The following is a 25,749-nucleotide window of genomic DNA, read 5'->3' as shown; positions in this document are numbered from 1 at the left end:
GTAGTGCCCTTGTTTTGCTGCCTGTAATTCCAGACTGCTTCTTTCATGTTACAGAAAGCATCCGACCTGGGCAGGAAACTTCAACCCTCCGTCTCCACTCCAGTTTGTTATAGAATCACAGAATGGTTTGAGTTGGAAGGGACCTCAAAGATCATCCAGTTCCAACCCCCTGTGCCATGGGCAGGGACACCCTCCACTACACCAGGTTGCTCAAAGCTTCATACAACCTGGTCTTGAACACTGCCAGGGATGGGGCAGCCACAACTTCTCTGGGCAACCTGTGCCAGTGCCTCACCGCCCTCAGAAGGAAGAATTTCTTCCTTATATCCAATCTAAATCTCCCCTCTTTCAGTTTAAATCTGTTGTCCCTTGTCCTGTCACTACACGCCCTTGTAAAAAGCCTCTCTCCAGCTTTCCTGTAGCCCCTTTAAGTACTGGGAAGCTGCTATAAGATCACCCTGGAGCCTTCTTTTCTCCAGGCTGAACAGCCCCAACTCTCTCAGCCTGTCTCCAGAGCAGAGGTGCTCCAGCCCTCGGATCATCTCCGTGGCCTCCTCTGGACCCGATCCTCTAGCTCCATGTCCTTGTTGTCTTGGGGAATCCAGAGCTGAACGCAGTATTCCAGGTGGGAAGTTGTTGTTTGTTTGTTTTTTTCCCTTGCAGTTACAAGCTGCATTCACCTGTGGATACTGATGCTTATCTTTCCCTTTGAAAGGCATCTTGCTACCCAAGCAACAACAAAAAAGTCTAAGTCTGAAGTCTGAGGGAAAAGAAACCCCTCCTCAGCACAACTTTGCCCTAAAATGGGACAAGTGCCAGAGACTCCATTAAGTCTACTTTGCTCTTCCTATTGATTTTATGTGGAAGGCAGTTGGATACCAAGGATGAACAATAGTCCAAAGGCTGAGGTGGGCTTGCTTTAGGAGAGACAGCTCGTGATGCCGAGTGAAACATCATTCGGTCTTTTCACGGAGATCGCGTCCACGTTAATAAGCAAGTCCGTTTTGTGTCTGTGCTGATGCATTTCCATGGCAGTTTTGCAAAGCTGATGGAATGTTGTATTCAGGAGTGTGGGACTGCTGGTTCCAGCTGTCAGGTACAGCTAATCGAAGTGGAACTTTGGAAAATGGAACAAGATGTGTCACAGCTTGTTGTGCTAATTCTGCTTTAAGCCGCTTTTGCCGGGAATATGAAATTTGCCCCCAAAATCTCGGGAGGGAAGGACTTGCATGGAAAGACTGATCTGAGTTTTTGCTAACTCTTTAAGTTACAGCACTGCTGTGATATTTCTCCTCTTTGATATGTACTATTTTGTGATCTTTTTTTTTAGTTTAGTAGTAGAAATAGGAAAAGAACTAATGCCCTGTATTGATAGAGGTTTTAGAATGAATAAGCCTGCGAAAAAGTGCTATTTTTCATCTCTTTAAGTATGTTTTTCCATTCGTCCATGTCACTGGCTAATTCTACACAGCTTCTAACTAGTCAACCGTGACTATTGTGTTAAGAAAGAATCCAGGCCCTCACAATTCTTTTGGCTGGTATATTAGCAAGCTTCAAATGAAGTGCAACGTGTCAAGGAAAAAGTAAGTGAATGGAAAGTTTTGTTTCTTTCTGGTGTGTTTAATCAGCTTCTCCTTGATTCTTTCTAACGACAGGCTGCAAACATTATTACTGCAGTTAATGACCAAGTTTGACAAGAATGTTCTCAATACTCTCCTTGCTAAGGCCAAAGACATTTCTGAAACATTTCTGAAAGCTCCTGTCTCTCAAGCTTTCTGTGCTGAAAATATAAATTTAAAAGAGCAGTCACACGCATGGAAATAAACAGCATCCTATGAAGGCTCCAGGGTGATCTTATTGCAGCCTTCCAGTACTTAAAGGGGGCTACAGGAAAGCCAGAGAGGGACTTTTTACAAGGGCGTGTAGTGATATGACAAGGGGCAATGGATTTAAACTGAAAGAGGGGAGATTTAGATTAGATATAAGGAAGAAATTCTTCCCTCTGAGGGTGGTGAGGCACTGGCACAGGTTGCCCAGAGAAGTTGTGGCTGCCCCATCCCTGGCAGTGTTCAAGACCAGGTTGGATGAGGCTTTGAGCAACCTGGTGTAGTGGAAGGTGTCCCTGCCCATGGCAGGGGGGCTGGAACTGGATGATCTTTGAGGTCCCTTCCAACCCAAACCATTCCAGGATTCCATGACTGTGCTAAATCCTGTCTCTGTGGGTGCTGGCTTCTCTGAGTGGCTAAGTCTGCTCTCCGTCTGTGACAGAGAGCTACGGGACACGACTTGGTTTTATCCATTTAGGCAAAACTATAAGAAAATGGTCAAAGCCAGCAAAACCTCGTGCCTCTAGCGATACACGCTCTTGAGTGATGTGTAACCTTTAATTTCTCTGCCATTCCTGTGACAGTGCTGCACTGGCAGTAGAGTGTCTCATTTTTGGCCAGTATATGGCCATCTTAGGCTGCTGGATTTTTTGTCTTTTACAGTACTCAAGTGAGCAGATCTGTCTGGGTGCTGAAGAAGTGGAAAAAAGTCTGGATTTAGCATTCTTTCTAGGGGGAAGGAATGCCTCAAACCTCATGCTGAACGGGCAATATGTTGTTCTTCATTAAACACTTTATTTTTTATTTACCCATCAGTTCCTGCAGTGAACGGGGAAACTCTTAAGCCCTTTATATTCCAAGAGTACCCTCAGCAAAGTTGTCTTGGAATCGGAATGGGAAGGAGCCGTTTTTTATTGTTTCTGTGCTATTTTGACAGTGTATACAAAGATCTCCATAGTGAGAACTAGCTGTGGCTTGAATACGGAATTCCAAGACGTTGGGTAGTGCTGTAGGTACCTTTTTCCTATATTAGTTTCCAAGAAATGCTCAGTTTTCAGCCTCCAGTCAAGGGATGCTGCGGGTTTACTGGCTCTGACTAATAAAACCCAGCAAGCTAAACTTTACTGTTGCTGGAAGACGCTTGCAGCAGTAAATTCAATTTATGAGATCCCCTAATAAAAGTTTACATATCTTTCAAGTGCCACAAGCTTGACATAAGGAAAATGGGCAATCTGACCTAAAAAAAAGCTCAAGATGTCTTTTTCTTTAATAGAAAAATGAATATTCACTGAAGCATGAAAGTTTTCCCTCGGACCTTGTTTCTAAGCATGCTTGCCCAGTCACCCTTGGTGCTGGCTGAACACTGGAATAACCAAAACAAACAGCATTTCACCATGCGTGCAGGAGGATAACGCACAAACCACATCGTGCTGGGCCACAGATGCTTCGTGAAGTCCTGGCTAAACGTGAGAAGTACTTTGTAATGCTAATAAGGATTTTTCCTTTTGCTTCCTTGGCTAGGATCAGATGGACAGGGGAAGCACATGTATTTCATACTTGCTGACTGCCGGATCAAAAGCCTTGTTATTAATTGCACATGAATCTTGTGTTGTAGGGCCGTTAAGTTGTCAACTGACATCATTGTTTGCTTCCTTTGTTTACAGACCCTCTTTTTGAAGATGCATAATCCTGACAGGAAGCCTTTTGAGCATACTTTTTTCTGTCTAGGTGGGTGATTCCGTGCCAGGAGGTGTGGGAAGTGCCTGTGGCACAGGTATCGCTACCTCACACCACTCCAGTGCCTCTGAATTAGCTGTTCTCGGTGTCAACCTCTCTGTGAATTGCAACAGAAGGCAGGATGGCTACAACTGGAGCTACATTCTGCCTGCTGAGATCCACTCCAGGCTGCAAATTGCAGCCTACGAGGGAGAGTCTGGTCCTACATCTTAATAAACAAACAACAAAAAAATTTCCCTTAAGCACGTCCTGCTATAAACAAGCAAAGCGAGCAGCTGGTCCTCATTTGAAAAGATGTTACATCAATTGCAAAAGGCATCTGCACATCTTCTTAATGCAAATAGTTTTGGGAAAACAAAAAGCAGCTGTTTATTCTTCTTTATACCTATTAGCAGGAAAACAAAATCCAGGATGCTTGTATTTCTTCCGCTAAGAAAAACATCCTCTTGGCCTCAACTTTCATTTGGATCTCAAATTGTTTAAAATATCCTAGGCTGCATAATTCTGCTATTGCTCTGCTTCTTCAGCAAGCAGCTAGAAACAGTTTCTGTTCATAACTACAAAAGCTACTAAAAGGAGAGCAGTCACTGAATGCTTTGCATGAGCTTTGGGACAAAAATAATGAAATTTAGAGCGTGCATTTCCAAATATATCAATTCTGTCCTCCCAAACCCTGCCCCAAGGAAAACATGCACACGAGATGTGTGGATCCCTGAAAGATGAATGAATAATTTGCCCTGTGTAATGAACAGGCTTGTTGTTAATTACTGCTGGTAGGCACCTCTGAGGGAACATATGGAGGGGGACTTTTTACAAGGGCATGTAGTGATAGGACAAGGGGAAATGGATTTAAACTGAAAGAGGGGAGATTTAGATTAGATATAAGGAAGAAATTTTTCACTCTGAGGGTGGTGAGGCACTGGAATAGGTTGCCCAGAGAAGCTGTGGCTGCCCCATCCTTGGCAGTGTTCAAGGCCAGGTTGGATGAGGCTTTGAGCAACCTGGTGTAGTGGAGGGTGTCCCTGCCCATGGCAGGGGGGTTGGAACTAGATGATCTTTGAGGTCCCTTCCAACCCAAACCAGTCTGGAATTCTGTGATTCTATAAGGACTGAAGGATCTGGGGATTGCAAAATAGAAGCCATTTTGGATTGCTGCATTTTATAACCCGGGTTTAAGGCAGTTAGGCTGACTAGTGTTGGCAACGAATTGAATTCAGAGACTCCAGAGCAGGAAATGCCTTCTGAGGTCATGCGGCCGCTCTACCCGACATGGCAGGATTATTTCCCATCTTAGGGGTTGTTTGGTAGGGGGTTGTCAATGGAGTTTTATTTGCTTTTGTTTTTCGGTGAAGTAATACAGCTCCTGGTTTTCTTGAGATTGCTCTGCTGTTTTCTAGCTTGTGCTTCCCCAGTTCATTTTGTTCCTGCGCCAAAAACACCGAAATTTAAAAATGGCAACAGGAATGGGGGGGAAAAAAAAGTGGATAAAGGCTAATTTATCAAAATGGGTGACAGCAGATTGTCAGCATCGGCAATGTACAGGACAGCTCTGATTTCCTACTTCGTGTCAGCAGTGATACAAATGTGGGGGTTTGTCGTGCGAATTCACATTCAACAGTCACACCTCGATGTCAGCTATTGTAGCCGGACACTCATCCGGGAGCTCCCATCCCTGGAAATCGGGCTTGTTCTGTCCAAACTGGAAGCTGTGGCTGGTTTGCCTGTGACGTTAAACGAGCAGTGAGTTGTTCTCTCTTTGAAGGTCCTGCTTGGTGTCTGATATTTAGAGTCGAGCCGCAAACATCTGGGATGAAGTCGGAGTGAAATGTCAGAGCTTGGCCTTGGAAGGACGTACCACAGCGTTAACAGCCAAGGGAAAAACGAAGCGGTGTGACTCCTCTTGTCAGGGTTTCCACTTGCCACAGCAAACTGTGGAAAGTAAATGGAATAACAAAAGGGCTTTTGGCTCACGAGGGCCGAGTCTGCAGCACCGGTGCCAGAAAGCACCAGTGCAGGGTTCTTGGGATCCTGGCACCGAAACTCTGGTGAAACACAGGCCAATAATTGTTCCAAAAAAGCTGCAGGGGAAAGTGTTGTCGCATAATGAATCCTGGGGCAACTGGGTACGTTGTAGCTCTTAAATTCTCAGCTCCGTATGGAGCACAAGTCTAGAGTCTGGAATCATGATCAGTTTTCCCTGAGATCACTGAAATGTGACTTAGTGTATTGGGGGGGGAAAACCAGCGGGTTTATGTTGTGAGCAAAGCAGGAGTGTTGTGTTTGTGTCTACACTCCGATTTCCTGGCTTCCCTCTTCCCTTTGGAGACGGGCATTGCAGCTGCCGCAGCCCTGAAGTCATCACCGTATCCAAGCGCCTCCTTTTGCTTCCAGCGGGTCCCTGCGCGCTTTGCCGAATCCAAGGCCAAGCCGGCAGGGAAGGCGACCGCTGGCTGTCCCAGTGAATTAGCCCTGGCCTCGAGCAGCCGGAGGCTGACGATTTCCCTCCTTGCTTTACTGCCTTGATGAGTTACCTCTGCCAAGTCCAGTTCTCAGCGTCGATGCCGTTGCGCAGCCGTTCCCTGTCGGGGCCGGTGTTTCCGTGCTAACCCCGCACTAGTCCCGTTTAAACGTTTAAAAGGAGTTCGGAGGGGAGGACGCGCCGCTCCGCCGAGGCGCTGCGCCCGACTGCCGCCGGCGCGCCCTCCCGCGGGCCCCGCCCCTTTCCCCGCCCCCGCCCCTGATTGGCCGCCCTCCTTCCGCCTGCGCTGGCATTGGTGCCACCCGCCGCCCTCCCGCCCGCGGGGCTGCCCCGCCCACCCGCTCCCCGCCTCGGGGCGGGGCGAATGGTTCTTCCCGCCCCGCCCCGTTCTGCGCGCCGCGCTCCATACTTGGCGATGGCCGGCGAGCCGCGCGCTGATTGGCGGGGCCCTGGCGGCGGGGCGGGGCGGAGCGGCGTTGACCCGGATGTTCACTCCTAGGCAACGGCGGAAGTGCCAGGGCCGCGGCCTGCCTCGGAGGGAGAGCGACCGGACCGCACCGGGAGGCGCCGCCGTCGCTACCGCCCAGCGCAGCCCCGCCGAGCCGCCATGGTGAGGGTGAGGGTGAGAGGGGCTCCCCGCCTCGCCCCGCTGCCCGCTCCCCCGCCCCGCGTGCCCCTTCCCCCGGCGGCGCTGCCCCCTCCCATCCCCCCCGGTGCCGCGCCCCGGCGGTTCCTTCGCCGCCTCCCCGCCACGGTCGCTCCACAGCGGGGCGGCGGGCCGGGGGGGACTCGCCTGGCCTCCCCGGGGCGGCGGTGAGGCAGCGCTTGAGCCGGTGCTGCCAGCGGAGAGGTGGCCTGGGGGGCGGCGGGGGGCTCTGCCCGGGGCTCCGCAGGGACCGGGGATGGGCGCGGGGCGGCCGGGCCCGGCCGGCTGCTCTGCTGTCCGGTTACTTCCAGGTTTCTGGGCCTGATGCCTGGGGCGGTGTTTACAGAGGGAATGCTTCCGCTTCGGACGGGGAATGTTGCTGCTGATGCAGTTGTAAGCGAAGCGAGTGAGCGAACGCAGAGCGGTGCGGGCCCGATCTGCTGCTGGTGTTGGCCGTAAACCTCAAATTGTCACCAGCGGTCTGGCATTTCCTCTAGAAGCTGGGCTTGCTTGTTAGGATGTACTAAGATCCAATGGAATCTGCAAAATACAGGAAAACCAGGTGCAGTCAGAGCAGGTAATGTTGCAGTGGTGGGTTCTGCTCTTCTGCAGGGATGACAGCTTTCTGTTTTTCAGAGGAGAACCTCTAGCTTCTTCAGTCATGTAAGATAATTTCCATCTTGCTGTGTGTTTGCTGCATGGATTAGCTCAGGTCACAAAACCTTTCAGTTTCAGTTTGGCACCAGATTTCTTCAGCTCTAAACAAATCCCGCAAGAAGAATGGGAACTGGCCCAGACCCTGGGCTTCTCCCAGCTCTGGCTGGATGGACGTGTGCTTTAGTGGAGCCTGTCTAAGGCAGTGTAACCTCCGTGGATGTAATCGTTTGTGTGGAATTACTGTGGTACTTTATACTGTTTGGGAATTTGTGATTCAGGTTTTCCAACAGAATTTAAGAATGTTCAAATGGATTTGTAAAGGGACAGCCCAGTGCATGGCTGTACAGCAATATAAAGACTGGTTAAGCAAGCAAGCGTAATCTTTTACTTCTTACCTTCAGTCATAAGAATTTCAGAGGCAATACCTTATGTTTTTTTCTTCAAAGCTGAAGATCATGGTGATCCTGCTGCTTACATTATGCAGGATAAAGGTCTTTTTGTTTCTGGTGACAGGTAAAAGATGCTTAAGATCAAGATTCTGCTCCTCTGTCCTTGTTTGAACAAACGAGATGATGTACTTGGCTTCTGAGTGTGGGGGGCGACAGGATGGAGCATCTTCTTTCAACTGTGTGTCTTATTTTAAGATACTGAAGTCTGTATGTGTGAGACCTGACAGTAGAATTTGAAATCAGGATTCCAACAAACTGACTTAACTTCTGCCACGGCAAAAATCCTTACAGGAAAAGAACTCAAGGAAAACAAGTAGGCTTCATGTAAAATAATGAGGGTGGTACCAGCTGCTTCTTTTGAGGGGATATGAAAGCATGCTATGAGATGAATCCGGTCAGGATTTAAATGTAACTATATCAGTCCTTTGGAGGAGAGAGAGCACAAATCCTTTAGAAATTTCCTGAGCATTATAAGCTTATGCTGCCTTCTGATTTTTCACGTTTAGTCATGGAGACCACTGGGCATAGGAGAAATGTGATCAGAACGCCATGTGCTAGGCTCTAGCGTTGAGCAGACATCAGGGATGAATCGGTGGCAGCCACCGTGTGGCTCGTGTATCCCAGTGGCTGTGTGTGCGTCCGAATACTCAACGTGGCAACTTAAGCGTGGTTTATCTAGGTCCAGTAGTGCGAGACAAATCACTGATCTTGTTGGGAGAAGACAAATGATCTGTGGTGATATTTTAAAACTTTACTGACTCTTACAATTATCGTCATGTTATGCACATAGTGCACTTGACGCATCCAGTTTCAACTTGGTGTGTAGAGTTCTTCCAGGATCTTTCATTATAGTGGATATGGAAGCACAAGACCGAAACGGAGCCTTGAAACGCTGAAACGGCCCTTTGTTGATGGCAACAGCAAGTTTCTCGACAGCTGGGAGAAGCTGGTGTGGTACGGGATGTCAGGTCTGACACCTGCTTTGTACCATGGAGTTACCAATGTCCATGTAGAGCAGATAGATGGGAACACTTGTCTCCTCTTCGCCATCTCAAGTCTGAATTGCTCCTGGTGATCTTAAGTGAGAGTGCAGCAGGGTGTCTGCGTTTCAGCCAGGTAATCAGGGAAACAGGGCAGGGCAACGCGTGAGGCTCGAAAACCGCCTGCATAGGTGCTGTCACTTGTGCTAAAAATAAACTGGTGCACTGTTCAGGGCAAAGCAGGACTTGGGAGACTGGGTCTACTGAGATTGCTGGAATCGTGGCTTATGAATGGATAGAATCCAGTTAGTCTTTGTAAAAATAAAAATCTTCCTTTCCAGGTTACGTAAACTGTCCTGATCGTGTTAGCAAGTATTTCTTCTGCTGTGCAACTCAAGAAAAGGCAGACAACTTTAGCAAAATTCACGGTTTAACCAACCATGAATTCAAACTGTCTAGTGCTGGCTGCACATCATCCCTTTAGAATTTGTGAGACAGCTAGAAAGGGCTGAAGCACAGCCCACGATGCGTGATGAGATGCTGACAATACGTAAACCTCACGTGCCATTCAGAGTAACGAGTATTGTCAAGGTAGGGGCTGCTTGTCTTGGGCAAGCACGTTGCTGCTTGATAAATAACTTGGTTTTGTGCAACTGCTCCCAAAATGAAACTAAATGATCTGTGAAACTGCCCAACTAAAGGTAGTGCTTTTCCAGCTGCTCAAATACCGAGTCCGTCTCTCTTGGCACTTGCGAAACCCTTCGGTAAGCGGGAGAGCTCGGGGTAGGTGTTCAGTGTCCGCAGCAAGGCCTTTGTGCCCTCTGAGAAATACCGACTTAAGCTATTTTGTAGAGTCCATATTTTATTAGCCAAGTGTATGAGCTTAGCTAAATGTTATCTTAAAAGGCAAATTCCCAAAATAATCAAGTTAGAGGATATCGTTGGGATACTGCCATTGCAGTGATCTTGTGGTTTATTAGTGAAGGAAAAACGTTCTCAAGCTGAAGTTGTTCAAACAGGATTTCCTCATATGATAAATGCATGTGCTGATATCTTACTAGTTGGCATCTGGGAGTAAACCAAAATGAAATTGCAGTTCAACCCTTTGGAATTACTATTTGTGGTCGTTATTACTGTAGTTGGGTAGAGGAATTGCTCTCTTTGGGAAGGAGACGTTGCTGCCCTGCTCAATTCCTACTTCTACAGTTGTGTTTTAACTTTCACCCGCTCCCCAGTGCCGTGTACTCGTGCAGCTTGGCTTTGGGTAGGCTGATTCTTCTGAAGATATGGATGAGGAGTGCCGGTGCCAGTGTTTATTCTCCTGCCTGCCCTTTGGAGGGATGCTTCGTCAAGTCCAAGTGGCTCCTTACTCTGCTAAGTGAACCTGTAGAGAGGTGATCTGGTTTGTTGTTTCCCCTCTCCCTACTGAGCTTGTACCCGTTGTAGTAGTGTCACCTGAAGCTGAAATGAAACTGAGTATGTTTCAGTGCCTGCTGAAGAGCTAGGAATTTTACTGGAGAAGTGTGAAATTCTGAAAGGTGCCTGTACAGGCAGCATGAGTCGGAATTCAGGTCTGTGCTAAGCCCTGTTTTTTACACCGCTTTAATACAAGGTGATTTTTAAGGATTTTTTTTTTCAGACCTCAGAAGTAGAAGATACTCAAAGTGATGTTGATCTTCTGTTGTTAATCATATTTGGTCGCCGTGCGTTATAATTTCTCGCTTTGCCATTGATTTATGCCAGGAGACCTGCGGAGATTAAAAAGCCTCGACCAAATCTTTGTCTCTCTCCTCAATGCACAAGGTCCAAAGCATGTGTATGCTTCAGTTCTTCCTAATCTTTCGCCATTTCCAGGAAGAAGGGTGAAAAAAAAAAAGTCTTTAAACCAGGGGACTTCAAATTTGATGTTCCAGTGCCTCACCACCCTCTGAGTGAAAAATTTCTTCCTTATATCTAATCTAAATCTGCCCTCTTTCAGTTTAAAGCCGTTGCCCCTTGTCCTAAAGATCAAGAATTCAAGCCAGTGCAGTGGAAGTGTGTGGCCACTTTACGCTGGAATACAAACTGATTATTTTCTTCATCTTCAGTGTACTGAATAGTCCATGGGTGAGGTGTTCACGTTGAGGTTAATGTGAGAATTGACTAAGAGCTGTACCTGAAACGTGCAGTGCATTTGGAGAACGTTAAGGTGTTGTGGCTTACTTGAGCTGAATACTTCACCTGTCTCCTGGACCTGATCAAGTGGCCAAAATTTACTTGTGTAGTCTCATGTCCTAAAGCAGGATGAGGACAGAGGCTTCCAGACAGGTTGCCTTGGGAAGTCTGAGTTCTTGCCTGGGTGGTAGATGAGACGTTTGCTTTTGAAACTTCCTTTATGGGGCACGAGGGTAGATGCTGGTTGAGCAAGTTTTAAAGACGTTTCCCTGTTAGTTGAGCGGAGAAGATTTATTATGGGAAGAAAATGCAGTGTACTTGAGGAAGCTGCTTTTCTTGTTTGCTAATTAAAATGTCGTTTTCCAGGATAGGTGCTGTCTGGGCAATGCCAAACACAGTGGCAATCCTGTCCTTTTTCCGGTTTTTAGATGCAATTAAGTTTTGAGTGAGGAATCAAAACAGGATCTACTACTTACCTGTGCCCCAAATAGGCTTCTATTTAGAATCACTTCAGTTGTGTTAAATAGTATCTCGTGCCGTGTTTCTTAGAGTGGTGGCTGGAGCCTTGGCATCAACCAGTAAGATTAATTTTCTTGCATTATCTGGTGCTGTTCTTTTGCCCCACCTGCCTCTTCTAGGGTTTAGAAGGAAAGCGTGCAGCATGCTTTGAGCTCGTGCTCTTTGTGCTGCCGCTTCCAAGTTGAGCCGAAGAATTACAGAATGTGTTTGCATACACTTGACTTATCTGGCTGCCCTTCTCACAAATTACCTGCTTTATTCCTGCTGTATGCAAATTAAACCTAACTAGTTTATATTTGATCAGCGTAGCCTGTGTTATTTTTCAGCGCAGGGTTTGTTGAGGAATCCTGACTCTGTTTAAACCCGTGGGACGTTAGTCCGAGTGTTTGCAGCCGTGCCGCAGAGCGTGTCCTTGCTGGTGCCGTTTCTCCCAGTACAAAGAGGATGTCCTCCATGACTTTTTGTTACAGAAAGGGGAGCTGAGTTCTTTCCTGATGCGTTGACTTGGAATTTCAATCACGTCCTTGTTGCAAAGTGGGAGGGTTACCAGCCTGGGTGAAAGCAAAACCCAGGATCCAACAATTTTAGCAGCATCAGCTGAAACAAGACTGGAAACAGCACTTAAGTAAGAGGATTTTGTGCGGAAGGAAAAAAGGGTCGAGACTGCATTGAAGACATAAGCTTAGTGGTTGCCTTAAGCCACCAATCAAAGCCACCATAAATAAAATACTCTTTATTCTCTCAGGGAATTTTGTTTGCATTTCTTCAGGTGATGCTTGCTATCTTTTCCATTAGACAAACTGCTGACCTCGAAAGTGATGTCCTGTTACCTGCCTTCCCCAGTTATTTTTGCTTTGGTAAATACCAGGATTTAAAAAAAGCTTGCTGCTAGCAAAGGTGATCAGTGCCTGGCTGCTAGCCTGTGCTTGCAATTTGAGACAGGCTCAAGAAACAAGAGATGGGTCTTTCAGTGAGTTAATTCAAAGGAGGAAAGAGCCATGAAATGGAGGATCGAGGTAAAATATCAGCTGCATTATGCTGACTGCAGCAGTTAGTAGCTGGATTTATCCACTGAGTCCTGTCGCTGTGTATATTTAGGGGTCATCTTGGAGAATTTTGGATGTAACACTAAGAACAGGCATGATCTTGGCTCAGTATTGACAGTGCTCCACTGGATGGTCAAATACAGCTTTGACGGAGCCGTGAGTACAGGCAGAGCTGTTTCAGAGCTCAGTGAGGTGCAAACTGGCCAAATGGAATAAGTGTTAACTTTGTATTAAATTGAAGGAGAAGTCTGACATGGATGGAAACTGGCATGTGCGTGTTAAGTGAAGCACTGCTGCTGCATTAACCGTCCCTACTACTTAAATTTCTTCAAAGCTTTGGGAACTTTTGTGTGTTGTTAGATCGCATGCTGTCTGTCCGCATGCTGTCTGTCTGATTTGAGGGTAGGTCAGACGTTCAGAAGTGATAAGGAAAGCATAAAAAGACTGAAGGAATAGGCAAGTCTGGGAATTACAGCAAGGGAAGGAATTCTGGAGAGCATGAGTAACTTTTTAGGTGGAGATGTGATATTCTTATGGCCTATATATATATGCAACACCATTAAATTCCTCGTTTAAATCTTGAAATCCGTACTGCTGAATCCCTTGGACAAAACTGAACTGTCCTACAAGCTTTGCAGTGTAGTCAGCAAGGTATGTGTTGCTAGACACAAGCGAAAGGCATATTAACCTACTTGCCTGACCTTTTAGGCAATCGGAGAACGCTCAGGGATGAGGGCTAATTAGATAACCTCTCTGTCTCTCCTCTCGGCCTTGCCAGGCATCCGCTTCCTTGCCAGGGTTATCCTGTGAATGTACAACCCTGGCTGCTGGACTCCAGGACGCTGGAAAGTGCTGAGTTTGCATATTAAGCCGAGCAACTGTGAGCGTGGCGGCAGCTTCCCTGGGGTGCCAGGGCAAACAGGCTGATGTAAAGCGTTATGCTGGACTGATGGTGTTGAATGTTTGTGTTAGACATGCTTCCTGAAAGCGTAACTATGTTTGTTGTCACCTTGGTGATAGAGTTTATACCTCCCTGTGCTACAGTAATGTGCGTTTCTCAAGTGGTTTTGGTGTGAGTAACTCCTCAGATGAAAAAAATCTAGGGTTGCAGTTGACTGGAAGGAGAACCTGGATCTGTCAGGCCAGGACCAACTTGCCAAACTTGGCTGTTTCTGCAAGAAAAAAGTTTCTCTGCTTGAATTGAGCAGTTCCTCTTCTGATCCTTTCGTGACCGGCCTGATTCGAACATGAAACAAGCATCATGTAGAATAAAAAAGCATTCTGAAAAGATCATCCAGCGTTAACAGGATTAAAAGAAAGCATCACGAGTGATACGTTTGTGAATGTTCAGGATGACACATGGCAGTGTTGAATCTCAAGAGCTGTTGCGTTTGTAGTAATTATGGTTCCAATTAAAAAAAAAAAAAATTGACCCCTGTGAAAATTAAGCAGTCCTTCTCCAGAGACTGATTTGGGTGCTTCCTCAGTAATATTTGAATGAAAGGCAAGAAGACGACGTGACTGTGAAAAGCAGGTCATCAGAGTTATGAACCCACACAGACCTACTGTATTAGTTTATTTCGAAGACTGAACTAACCCAGTTCACCAGTTAGGAGTAGATTTACAAAGCTGGAATGAGGTAATGAAGCGGGAGGATGGGGATGAGAGAGTAATTTGGGATACATCTGCAGGGTTGCAGCTAAGAGCTGTACGAAAGGGTCTTGCAGAGGTAACGGGAGTTTCTATGAAAGGGCTGACAAGGTCAGGAAGAAGATGCTGTGAACAATTTCCTGTTGCACGGGCTGTGAAAACTTTAGTGGCTGCTCGGCTGTAATCCTTTGGTGTGAATCAGTGGGAGTGAGCTGATGGGGGCAGGAGGGTGGTTAGGAGGAAGCTTCACGGTTTTTAGAAAGCAAGACTCGCTTGCCTGCACACCGCCTTAGTGTATGCCAAAGTTCTTGTGAACCTACAGAAAATGATGCAGTTTAGTGCTGGACTGAGTCCGAGAGGCATCGGAATTTGGTGCATTAAGTAATACTGAGGGATTACACTGTCAGTAAAGCTGTCTGTGTCTGAATGTCCGTCTTGTACGGATACGTGCATTCCCGTGCTCAAGCAACATCTGTTCTGGTAGCGAAACTATCAGGCAGATGTTACAACCTTCCTTATGAAGTGTTGGAAAAATGGGGACAAGTTCTCCTATCTCATGCTGTGCTGTGACAGGTTTTGTTTTTGTTTTGCTTAGCAAAGATTTCCTGTCTGTACGTATATCTAACAAAGAAAATGTTATTTTCTGTTAAATCCAGACCTAAAATGGGGAAAACCCCTGTTGTGCAATAACATTCACCTAATTAAATCTCTTCACGTTAATCGGAATAGGTGGTCAGCTCTATGGTCAACTTCAGTGGCTTTAATCCCATTTATTAAAAGTTAGTGATGCTGGTTTGCAATCTGTGCAACTTTTCTGTGTAGATATTTTACCGCTGCTCCCATTTTACTCTTTCATGTGGGCCTGATAGATTGCGTATTCACTTGATGCCGTGATTTATTGGGAAATGACTTTTTGCAAACTTTATGCTTCACAGGAATTCTTGGCACCAGATGAAAGCTGGTAAATTACATTGTCGTGTTCAGTGACAAGTTTAATAAATAAAACATTGTTTCTGTTACCCAGAAGACAAACACTGGTGCAGGAATCATTAGTGATCGTGGCACAAGGTCAAGATGAACCGCCTTGTTCCCAGAAAGTCTTGTCACTGGTCCATCCTGCTCTTCTCCTTGTGCGTGGTGGCTCTGTTCACTGGACAGGGGACAGAGACATGCGTTGGACTTGATACAAACGAAAGCAATAAATGTTCAATTAGTTTTGAAAATAAATGCCGGTATCTCCCGTCTTGAAGTATGTCCGTGCTGGGAAGGACGTGCTGAGCAAACATTGCTTTTTTCCCCACTGTATGCTGCACGCCTCTGTAGATGTGCTACAAGAAACTGAAATGCATTTGGTCAAAAAACAGCTTTGAGGAGTGTAAATTAGTTGCAGAACGTACTCCAAGAGATGCTGAATTCTTACTTCTAGAGCACATAGTGAATTACAGTCAGATGGCCTCCACCTTACTATCAGGAGTGTTATATTTTTCCCAATGGATGTAAAATGGCTTGATAAATAGTTTTTTCATAAGATTGAGCTTCTTAATGAAGCAATACAAGTGGCTCTGGCCTATTTAGAAACTAATGAATGGAAATGCCTTTGGTGCATTATAACCCTCTTGGTAATTGTTTCTGGAGTTGAGCTAGGACGTTGGGTAATGTCCCACGAACAGCAAACAATGCTTACCTGGTTTGGAGGTGAGAGCGATGAGGCAAAGTCAACCACAAAGTGTGATTGAAAGGAGACTTTGAAGCATCAGCCTAAAGGTACAGCAACAAACAAGGATTTGGCAAAACATGAGCAGCAAGCTTTGAGGTGCTTGTGGAGCTGGAATGGAGGAGGAGAGCTCTTTGGTAGTTGCTCCTAGAGGACCATTGCCGCTCCTTTAATCTGTGTAGGACTTGCCATAGTTGTGCTGTCAGCCTGAAATGGTGGGAAGCATCCGATGTCATTAGCGTGCTGGTGGCAAGGAAACTTGAGCTGCCTCATTCGCTCTCCTTCCCGGACATTATTTTAGTTCCCCGCATGACTCTTTGGAGCAGACGTGTAAGTTACTCTTCCCTGTAGAACCTCTTTAAAGAAGAGATCCCTTGTGAGCACTTTTCTTTCTGAAGCTAGTGTGTATTAAATTTCTGGACCAATGCAAAACAAAAGCTGGTCAATTCTTCTGAGGTTTAGAGTGGCCTTCTCATTTTTTGACGGGCATGCAAGTGCGTTTGTCAGCGTGTGCGACACCTAGACCTGAGTTTAGAAAACAAGCCGTGAAACTGTTTTCAGCCGTTAATTAGTGCTAGTACTGCTTTCCCATAGAATGCTCAATTGTTTTAAAAGTTAGAGCAGAGCAGAATTAAAGAATTAATGTTGTGCAGGAGAACATCTCTGAGAAGGATTCACTGACTCAAAAGCTGACGTGACTTGTACAATTGCTCTGTAAGTAACTGCCGGTTACAGGGGAGCTGAGGGAGATCGAGTACAGCAGCTTCTGCCAAAATCTTTGAATCCATCACCTCTTGCTTTTATTTTCAACTTTAATCTTTCTCACTTGTAATTAATGGAATGAGCACTCTCAGCAACTGGTCTGTCCATTTGGTCTTGTAATGTGACCACAGCAAATTGAGCTAGGCATGTTACTGAACATACAACATGGTCCTGAGATGATAAAAGCCAATGGGTCACATCCTAACCAGTGAAGACAAAGCTCTCCTTCAAGAGAAGGAGAATGTAGTCTGCATCAGTGTCATGTCCTTTTAATGATTTTTGATCTGTTCTTTTATGACTATCCACAGCGTAGTGTATCTTTGGGTTTTATTACTTCTGATTGTTTGTTTCTTAAATGTGCTATTGCTGTCTCTCCCACTGGTGCACCTTGCTGTCAGGAAGCTGTGATTTATAAGGACATTACAAATGGTTTTAGATAGGAGCTGCCAGAAGAGAGGTAATAGTCAAGGGAAAAATTATGGAGAAAAACAGATTGTAAGGAATATGTGCAGCTGATGGAAATGTCATGAGCGCAGAACTTGTCTGGGATTCATAGATCGTACAGAGTTATTCTCCTTCCAATCTAATATCCTAAAAAGTGAATGCTGACATCTGAGAAGGGAATCCTGCGACTTAACATACTACTGTAGTTTTTATTACACAAGGGTTACAATAATTGAACCCTTTGCTAAAGCTTCTAGCAGTAATACTATCCTATTGTGTAAGGTGAAAAGCGAGTCTTCTGCCTTTTGAGCTCTGGAGGTTGGCAAGGATTAAAATGACAAGCAGGAGGGGAAGCTGTGTATCTGTTTCAATTAAAAAAATTAGTGTTTAGTATTACAAAGCTGAAACATTAGTCAGACATTCCTGTTGGGAGAACTGACAGGAAATAATATGATTTACAGTCTGGGGTATGTCTGCAACATAAAAGGAAGAAAAAAAAAATCATTTGCTAGTTGTATACTTCTGACCCTGGATTAATTTAAAAAGATATTTTGCTTGTAAACTGACCAGCAACCGAAGTGATCTGATGTGTGATTGCTTCAAATTGCATAAGTTGAGCAGATGTTCTATTTCTGGTGTCCTTTCAGGTTTTTATCTTGCATTTCTGTTCTCTGAAAATTGAGATGCCAGCTTGTACTTTTAAGTGTGGATAACTTTTCAGGTGCCAGTCTTGAGCAAAACTTGTGCACGAAGCAGCTCGGAGACCTTTGTTTTCCCTGTTATAACCCAACTGCAGTGTCGTAACAAGCTTAACATCTCGGGGCCGAACATGGGCAGCGTGGGCTAAATAACTACACATGTGTGACTGTTTTACCTTAATCCTAACTATTGAAGTAATTTTTAGGTCACCCAGTCCTTCTCAGCTGGCATCACAGATGGGAAAGGGGGTAGGTAGCACAATCATGCCTTGCGTAGGCGTGTTGTAGTTGTTTTGCTGACGGGAAAGGTTTGGTGGCCCAAGTGGCTTATTTCCCAGAAAGGGCTAAACCAGGGAGAAGCCACCACTGCAGTAGCACAGAACTACCTCAGCTGGTTTCTTTTCATTAGGGAGTTAGCTCTGAGTAGTGTTAATATAGAAATACAATACAGAAGTGAAACCAGCCTGATTTTCTTTTTGAAGAAACTGCCTGACGCTGTTTATGCTCAACAATAACACAGTCAAATGAGCAGGAGCTATCAGAACAAAGCTGTGAAGACCAGGGAATTCAATCTGCAAGTCTTTATGATAAATGGAAGCAAATTCCTGCTGACTGGGAAGGTCTGGGAACTTGAAATGAAGCCTTTTGCCTCCTTTCGAGTGGAATGGCTTAGCCTTTGAAACGGGTAGAGCTGCAGGTTTGTGTAAACCCTCATAAAACCCAGAGTATAGGTTAAGTCTCAGGTGAAGTGTTACCAGTTCTGCCAGCGACACCAATCTCCAAAAGGCTTTGGGTACACATCTCTTATAATAACCTCATTTATCAGGTGACGAGTCTGTGCAAAATGTCATGCAAATGTGCTGGGGCTTGTGCACGACCTCGGTCTGGCAGAGCGTGTTTGGGTGCCCTGAACTGTGACAGCTGCATGAGAAGCAGTTTGCTTGCAGGTTTGCATCATCCTGGGTCAGCTCCTGTTGCCTGATGTTGTGTCCAGTGTCCTGCCAGGGCACCATTACTGTCCCCCCTTATCCTAAGGATCTGTGTGGCTTAGGGGACAGGACGAGTGGGAGTCAAAAGGAAGTTCAGCATTTTGCCTGGTTTAATTTTTGCCGTTTGCATCCTCTTTCCTGGTAACCGTGTACAGACGTAAGGTCGGAAGAATCCCTTGCTCTTAAAATGAATAACAATGACCATAACACACCCTTGTTTCAAGTATTGCAGATGAAAACAGATTGTTTTATTGCACAATTTACAAACACACCTTCTGAAAACGCCTGAACAAAACCGACAGTAACTTCCTGGATTTTTTTATTTGTGTGTTCTGCGTCGAACGTCTGCCCGTGCTCAGCCTTTGAACGATATTGCTTACAGTATGAACGGAATTCAACTACACAACTGTGTAACTCTCGGTGCAACCACACGTTTATACAACTGCCTCTTTTTCAGCAGTATTTGTTTTTATTTGAGCCTCCATACAGAGTGCCTGGATGACCAGAGACCTGTGGCTGTTCTGAGAGGGTTTCCCTTTTGGAAATACGCTAAGCACAGCAGAGGGACTGAAGAGAAGAGCAGATGCAGGCAGAGGAAGCTAAACAAATACAGCTACTCCTCTAGACATATACGTAACATTTTTCCTTGTGGTGGTACCATGGGAACGCTATAGCAGATGCTTAAGTGGAGATTCTAGATAGCCAAACATCTTTAGAGGAAACTTATTAAGGAGCTTTCATCTAAGCTAATATTTTCAGTCTCTGAGATTCCTATGATCTCTAAATCCTTCAGTGACTTGAGCTATAATAAAACTTCATTTAGAATTTCTGTCTGAACTCTCTGCTCCTCCGCAGGAGCTCCGTGCTGGATGAAACAGAGGAATGGTGGAAAACGGCCTCGTATCAAGTAAACACTAAGCTCATTAAGTCCTGCAACCTCAAAGAGCTTGGCTTTGAGAGCAGCCCAGACTGGGAGACAGCCTGTCTAATCACCTTCTCAGTGAGCAGGGGTTTGTAAGCTCTTCATGTCTAAAGGCAAGAATTCTGTTTTGTCTGGAGATGTGTTAAGCGACTGTGTCTCCAGCATGCAATGTTACAAGGGAATTATGCAGATGGAAATCCAGAAGAGGTGAGGTTAAGAGAGGTAGGTTGGGTCAATCGTAGTGAGTCAGGTGACACACATCCCAAGTTCTCGAAGAACCCCTTCCTCTTACACAGGTTGTGTGAAGGCTTTGAGGGATTTTTAAGTGTGTCTAATAATGTGCTGTTGTCCAAATTGCAGTAGTAGGGCATCCCTGAGAGTTCACTGCTCTGTAAAATCAGGGACCCATGTGCTGCTGGATGTGATTCCTGTCTCTTTATGTGTAAGTACCTGCAGCTACTCTGGGTGATCCCGCTGGGGTGGAGGCCTGGAACCAAGCGATGTGTTTGACCACAGACCTGGTTTTTAAAACCTCACTTTACCTACAGTGAAACAACCAGAAACAAAAGATACTGGTAGAATTGCCTGCTCAGTCCTGAAATAGGACAAGCCAGATGTATCCAATACCACAAAGTACCACTATACTCTGTCTGCTTTGTATTGCGGTTTTTTGGCTGTGCCAGGATTTAAGCTGAGTTAAAGTGAAAATTTAGGGACAGAAATACAGCAGAACCTGTCTTTATTTCAGTGCTTTAAGAGATCTTCTGGCAAGCTGTTTAATTATTTAAATGCTCTGCAAGAAAACTGAAGAGTCCTGCTGCTCAGCCTTGCTTTTACCTCTCTGATTCTAGAAAAATACATTATTAGTATGTGCTCGGATGTTTTTGTTTTTCCATTGCACACAACCGTGTGTGCCAGCAGTGTCTGAGCCCCTCTAAGATTCTCTGCCTTAAACAGTCTTGCTCATGTCTTTTTACAGCTGTTACTGAATTTGTTGTTATAAAAATGGTCAGTCCAAGTTCTCTTGGCTAATCCATAAAACGCTGCAAACGTAGATACTCCTTCATCCAGTGTAGTTTATTTCAAAATTGGCGCGCTGTAAAACACTTATTCTGGGGTTGCAGCCTTGGTGGTGGTTTTTAACATCATCTTTGCCTAGGCTTTTTTGTCTATTATTAAACAATTCCAGCTGGCAGAGGAGGATGGAGCACTTCCGTAAGTGTTCCCACGATCCCAAAATGAGGAGCACGACCTTGTGACCACGTGCCAGCTTCTCCTTCCTTGACGTAAGAGATAGCGGGAGGTAAAGACAATATGTGGTGAGAACGATCCCCTGCCTGAACTCGGCTGCTGGAGCAGGGCAGGCGTCAGCCACCTAAATAGCGTCTTTCTCTGGGGCCTGAGAGGTTGGTAGCAAAAAGTGAGTAGTTTTTGCTTCCCCTGAACATCTAAGGAAGATAAGTAAAAAGTTTTTAAAATCTGGGCCATCTCTTTTGTGCATGAATGTGACGATAGTCCGTTCAGCGATCGATCTGTGGTCGCTTTCCAAGATAAATGACTTCAGCCTAGACTCATTTCAGCCAAGGATGTGCTTGTCACGTTTTCGAGGCATTTGAAGAGTATGGGAGGGTTCGTGTACGTTACTTCAGTGCATCCTCCTCCAGTGACAGCAGGTGACTGCCATAAACCTCTGTTCTTGGTGTCAGTGCATCCGGCTTCTCGGCCTGAAGACTCAGATCTTCAGGAGACTGTTGCAGATAGGTGGGAGCTGGTGCCTAACCATCTGCAGAGCTGGAATATTTTGCAAAGATTGTGTCCTACAGCCTGGGCTGGGTGAGAAATAAATATATAATCTCCCCAGACCAGACTGTCTGACTTGCTGGCGGTGAAATATTTCTCTTTTGATAGTGAATAGGTAGTACCTTTTAAGAACAGCTTTCCTAATGGATAGCTATAAACTCCCTTCTTTCCTCATTGCCAGGGTATGGCTTAATTGCAGGAAACTTTGCTTCCTGTTTCTCCCTGACCTGGGGGCTGCGGCTTGAATAATGTGATAACACAACTGCTTTAGTTTTGACGCCTTTCTTAAATCAAACTTTTAGAGCTTGGCGGGACACAGGAGGGAGAAAGCAAAGCTAAGCTCACTGTGTATGGGTGGCTAGAAATTGCAAAGAAGAAAGGGAGGGGAAGTAGCACTAAAAACAGACTGGCTGTGCTTCAGCTGCCTGGTGACCTGCTGATCAAAGTCACTTCATACAGGTTTTGGGTACTGTTAGGTTTGCAGGAAAGTGTCTGTTCATATCTGTTGGTGAGAAAGAGAGCTAAAGGTTATGTCAGGAACATGGTTCAGCTCATCAGTCTGTTGAACCTTTTTCCTACTCTGAAGTGAAATTCAAGGCTTCTTTTATGTCAGAATTGGACGCGAGACCAGCTGCAACAAGCTCTGTTTGGAGTGTGTTACTGCAGTTCCTCAAAATAACTGGAATCTCTGATTTCTCAGCTACAGGTAGCTTTTGGTGTTTTATCGCAAGGAAATAGCAGATCATACTTTGTGTGCATGTTTCATTCTGGTTTTTTATAAAGCTGAAGGAGGGAGATTCTGTGTTGGAACGGAATTTGTCTTGGATGCTGGTTATCTCAAGCTGAATGGCACAGTACAAATGAGGAAGTGTGTTAAAAATACTTTGGGAGAAGGAACTTTCAGTTCTCCAATGCAGATTATTGTTGAGATAGCATGGAAAAACAATGCATTAAACATGTGCACAAGTGTTAGAAAAGGTTTTTGGTAAGGTAAGGGCTGGACTCCTTTCCATCAGCGGCACGTTGTTGAATTGGCAGCATGACACCAGTTGAAGCTGTGCTCTTAAATTTGTAGTCTAGAACACTTTTTGTGATACCAAGCCAAAAATACGTGATCAAATGGTACTGAACTTTATTGAAATCTATTTGTATTAATAAAAACATGCTGCTGCTTAGAACTAGAAACCATATCTTCCGTATCAGAGGAGTCAACAAGCACTGCAGTTCGTGTGTGCGTGTGAAAGTGATGTGTTACCTATACATATTGTGACGGAGAGATGTTCTTGTTTCTGCAGAGTGACCAGCAGCTGGATTGTGCCTTGGATTTGATGAGGCGTCTGCCTCCACAGCAGATAGAGAAGAATCTCAGCGACCTCATTGACTTGGTGAGTATGGGATGCTGTGACTGCGTAATGGCTGAGTCCTGGGTGTAACGAAGATCTGGTATGTAAGAACATTTTCTGAAGCGTCTCGGGGGTGTGGTGGTTTGTTTCTCTCCTTGTCTTTTGGCAATTGCCCAAACAATGTCAGGAATCTACATGTCTATTTTGGACAAGTCAACAGGTACTACCGTGTATGCACGGACACACTTTCAGATGAAGGGTAATTAGCAACTTTCTTGATGAAGTAATCGCCAGTTTGGAGGCTACTGTTAAGTAAAAGTAATTTGGAACTGTTGATACAAGGCTGACACATACCCTTGCATGTGTGTATTGTCTCCTGATAAACTACCTGCCTGCCTGTAGTTTGATACAGGACTTGTGCAGTAGGTGCAGCGGATGTGCAATGGCACGTGCTTCAAAGACACTGAGACAGAATATGTCAGAACACCCAAATCTATTTGTAATTTATCAGGTATTCTGCAGTCCAGTGAGTATCCAAACAAACCCATCTTGTGCCTGATACTCATTTTCCGCTGGCCCCTGAAACGTTCGTTTTCCTGCTAATGAAGCAGACCAGTTTAAGAAGGATGTGTGTGCTCGTTACTGGTTGCACAGGAGTTAGTTGTGCATCCTGTGATGCACAGTTGGGCTGTAATAGGTTAGTTGGTGTTGACTGGGCCTGAAAGCTGTGTGTGACACAGTTGCCTCTGGAGTAACTTAAGGTATTACTGAAATACGGATTTAATCTGTATAGAACCTGCTGTATGGGTGGCTGGGAAAGCTTGTTTCTATTGTTCAGTCCAAATAGATGGCTTATTTCTGACCTAAGCTTCTAAATTTTTGCAGGCAGAGGACATTGAGGTGGGAACAGGGCTGTTAGACCTTTGAATTTAGCCCTTCCTCTTATCTATAGTGAGAACTACATCCTTTTTCTGGGGCAGGTCTGAATTTTATGCATGATGCTGGCAAACCTTGTCCGAGAGACCCTAAAAATCTGATGGTTCTGTGCATAGCAGCTGTTGGAACTAGCACCTGTTAATTAAATTGTTTAAATTGTGTCTGAGCCGTTTGTCATCTGTGTGTGCAGAAGAGCAGCTGCTTGCCAGGTAAAAATTCAGTTGAGTAGGTCTGTTTCTAAGCGGTATTGAAGCTGGTGTTAATGAATATGGGAGGAGTCTCATGGTTGGAAAGCTGTGATCAACTTAAATTTATTGAACTCAAATTTAAATACTGCTTTTAGTTACATAGGCCAAGGTACAGGTAAGAAAGCTCTGTGGGTCAGGAAAGAAATTGTTCCCTGCGGAAAGGGATTATTTCTCTTTCTTGAAACCATTTAATAATTGGCTACATCTGTGCCACCAAAACTCTTGGCAGCCTCAAGCATCATTTTTTTGGCTGTTGCTGGAGGTAGGATACAGAATAACTGAATCATCGATATGATCTGGTGTGACATGGTTGGTTTTCTGATGAAATTTGGAGGACTGAATGGACATCAGGGTTCGAGCAGCTCCAAAGACCATTCAGAACAATGAGTTGTTTGGGGAGCTATGGTAAGCTTGGCTGTATAATTAGTATGAGGTTTTTTTTAATGACTCAGAAAATTGCTGGTTACCTCTAAATGTTTGAATTACTTTTGGATGGTGCTCATTAGTGCTCTATATGCTTTCCATCAGCAAGACGCTCACGGGACTTCTTTTCATATTGAAAGTGTAACATGAAACAGACCAGTTTGAATGATGCTTGTTAGAAAGGAGAGTCTGCACGAGTCCCACCCAAGTCAGTGCAGTCCCTTCTCTGGGGTGGAGATGAAATAATTTGTGAAATCTAGTATGATTTTTTTATTTTTGAGACATCTGTAGACCTGCTCTGCAGCCCGCGCTCAGCCTGATGTCTGTAAGACTGAAGTCTGCGCTCTAGTTAGACAAGCAGTGTATACACTGCCACCTGTAATAGTTCCAAAAACATCATAAACCAGACTCAAGCAGATCGTTTTTTGACCTTTTTTGGCAAGTTTCATCCAAACCTTTAACAGCTGACATTTTTATTCTATTTCCTGTACCATTACCAGACAATAACCTCCTTGAAGTAAAAGGTCAAACTCCAAACGCATGACGAGCATGAGCAGGTTCATTAAATTTGTAACAGAATTATAAAAGATGGCACCTTGACTTCTACTTCCTTTGTGCTTGGTTTCCTTGCTTCATTACACTGCTATGCTGGAGTAGACTTGAAGCAAAGGCCAGTGTCTCTTTTTTTTAGAGTGTGAAGCATAGATTATTACTTGAAGTCTGCCTGCAGCTCAGCTTTCCGTAGTCTTTCTGTAAGAATTGATCTCCAGTCTGATGAGCGTAGCTGCTGTTTGATGCTTGCTTAAGATCCTCTGAAAGGAGGTGAAGATGACTTAGGAATGTCTTTGTGTGTAAAAAGTTTTCCCAAACTAATATAGTGAGAAACTGACATCCACTTCCCAGGCTTGTATTCCTGCTGGGAAGGATAACCGCACTAAGTTCCCTCCCTAAGTCCCTCTTACTCTGTCAGAGCCATGCTCTGCTGCTGCTTTTTAGTCTTGGTGCCAACATGAGTACGTGGAATATGTTCAAGACTGTACGTTACTGCCCCCAAGTGTTGGGCTCGCAAGAGAAGGGGTTCAAACTTGAACATGAAGTAAAAGGGTGGGTGGACGAAGAGAATTTTTGGGTCACTGGCCCTCATCAGACTAGACACTTTTCATTCATTAGCAAAACAGTTTGTGGTTTGCCCTTTTACCGCAGCTGTTGTTGCCTTTTTCAAACTGCCGAGCCTTCAATTAGAGTTCATTAGAGACCTTGTCAATCACAGAACTCCAGAAGTACTGCCTGAAAGAAGTTGTTCGTGGTGCTGGTGATGTGCCTTGGC

The 25,749-nt window shown here is 45.1% G+C and overlaps 1 protein-coding gene across 1 annotated transcript in view; it reads left to right on the top strand.

Annotated features, from left to right (window-relative positions):
- The first annotated feature begins 6,575 nt into the window (after positions 1–6,575).
- CAPZB (capping actin protein of muscle Z-line subunit beta) overlaps positions 6,576–25,749 on the top strand; it is a 62,397-nt gene continuing 43,223 nt past the window's right edge. The window contains exons 1-2 of the mRNA XM_086625557.1: positions 6,576–6,652; positions 22,768–22,857. Of these exons, the coding sequence (XP_086481683.1) occupies positions 6,650–6,652; positions 22,768–22,857 (93 nt within the window). The 5' untranslated portion in view covers positions 6,576–6,649. The remainder of the gene's footprint in view (positions 6,653–22,767; positions 22,858–25,749) is intronic.

This window comes from Tauraco erythrolophus, chromosome 23 (genome assembly GCF_009769465.1).
Source record: "Tauraco erythrolophus isolate bTauEry1 chromosome 23, bTauEry1.pri, whole genome shotgun sequence".
Taxonomy (NCBI): Eukaryota; Metazoa; Chordata; class Aves; order Musophagiformes; family Musophagidae; genus Tauraco; species Tauraco erythrolophus.
Note: the sequence above shows the minus strand (reverse complement) of the source record. Positions and strands in the feature narration are given on the sequence as shown.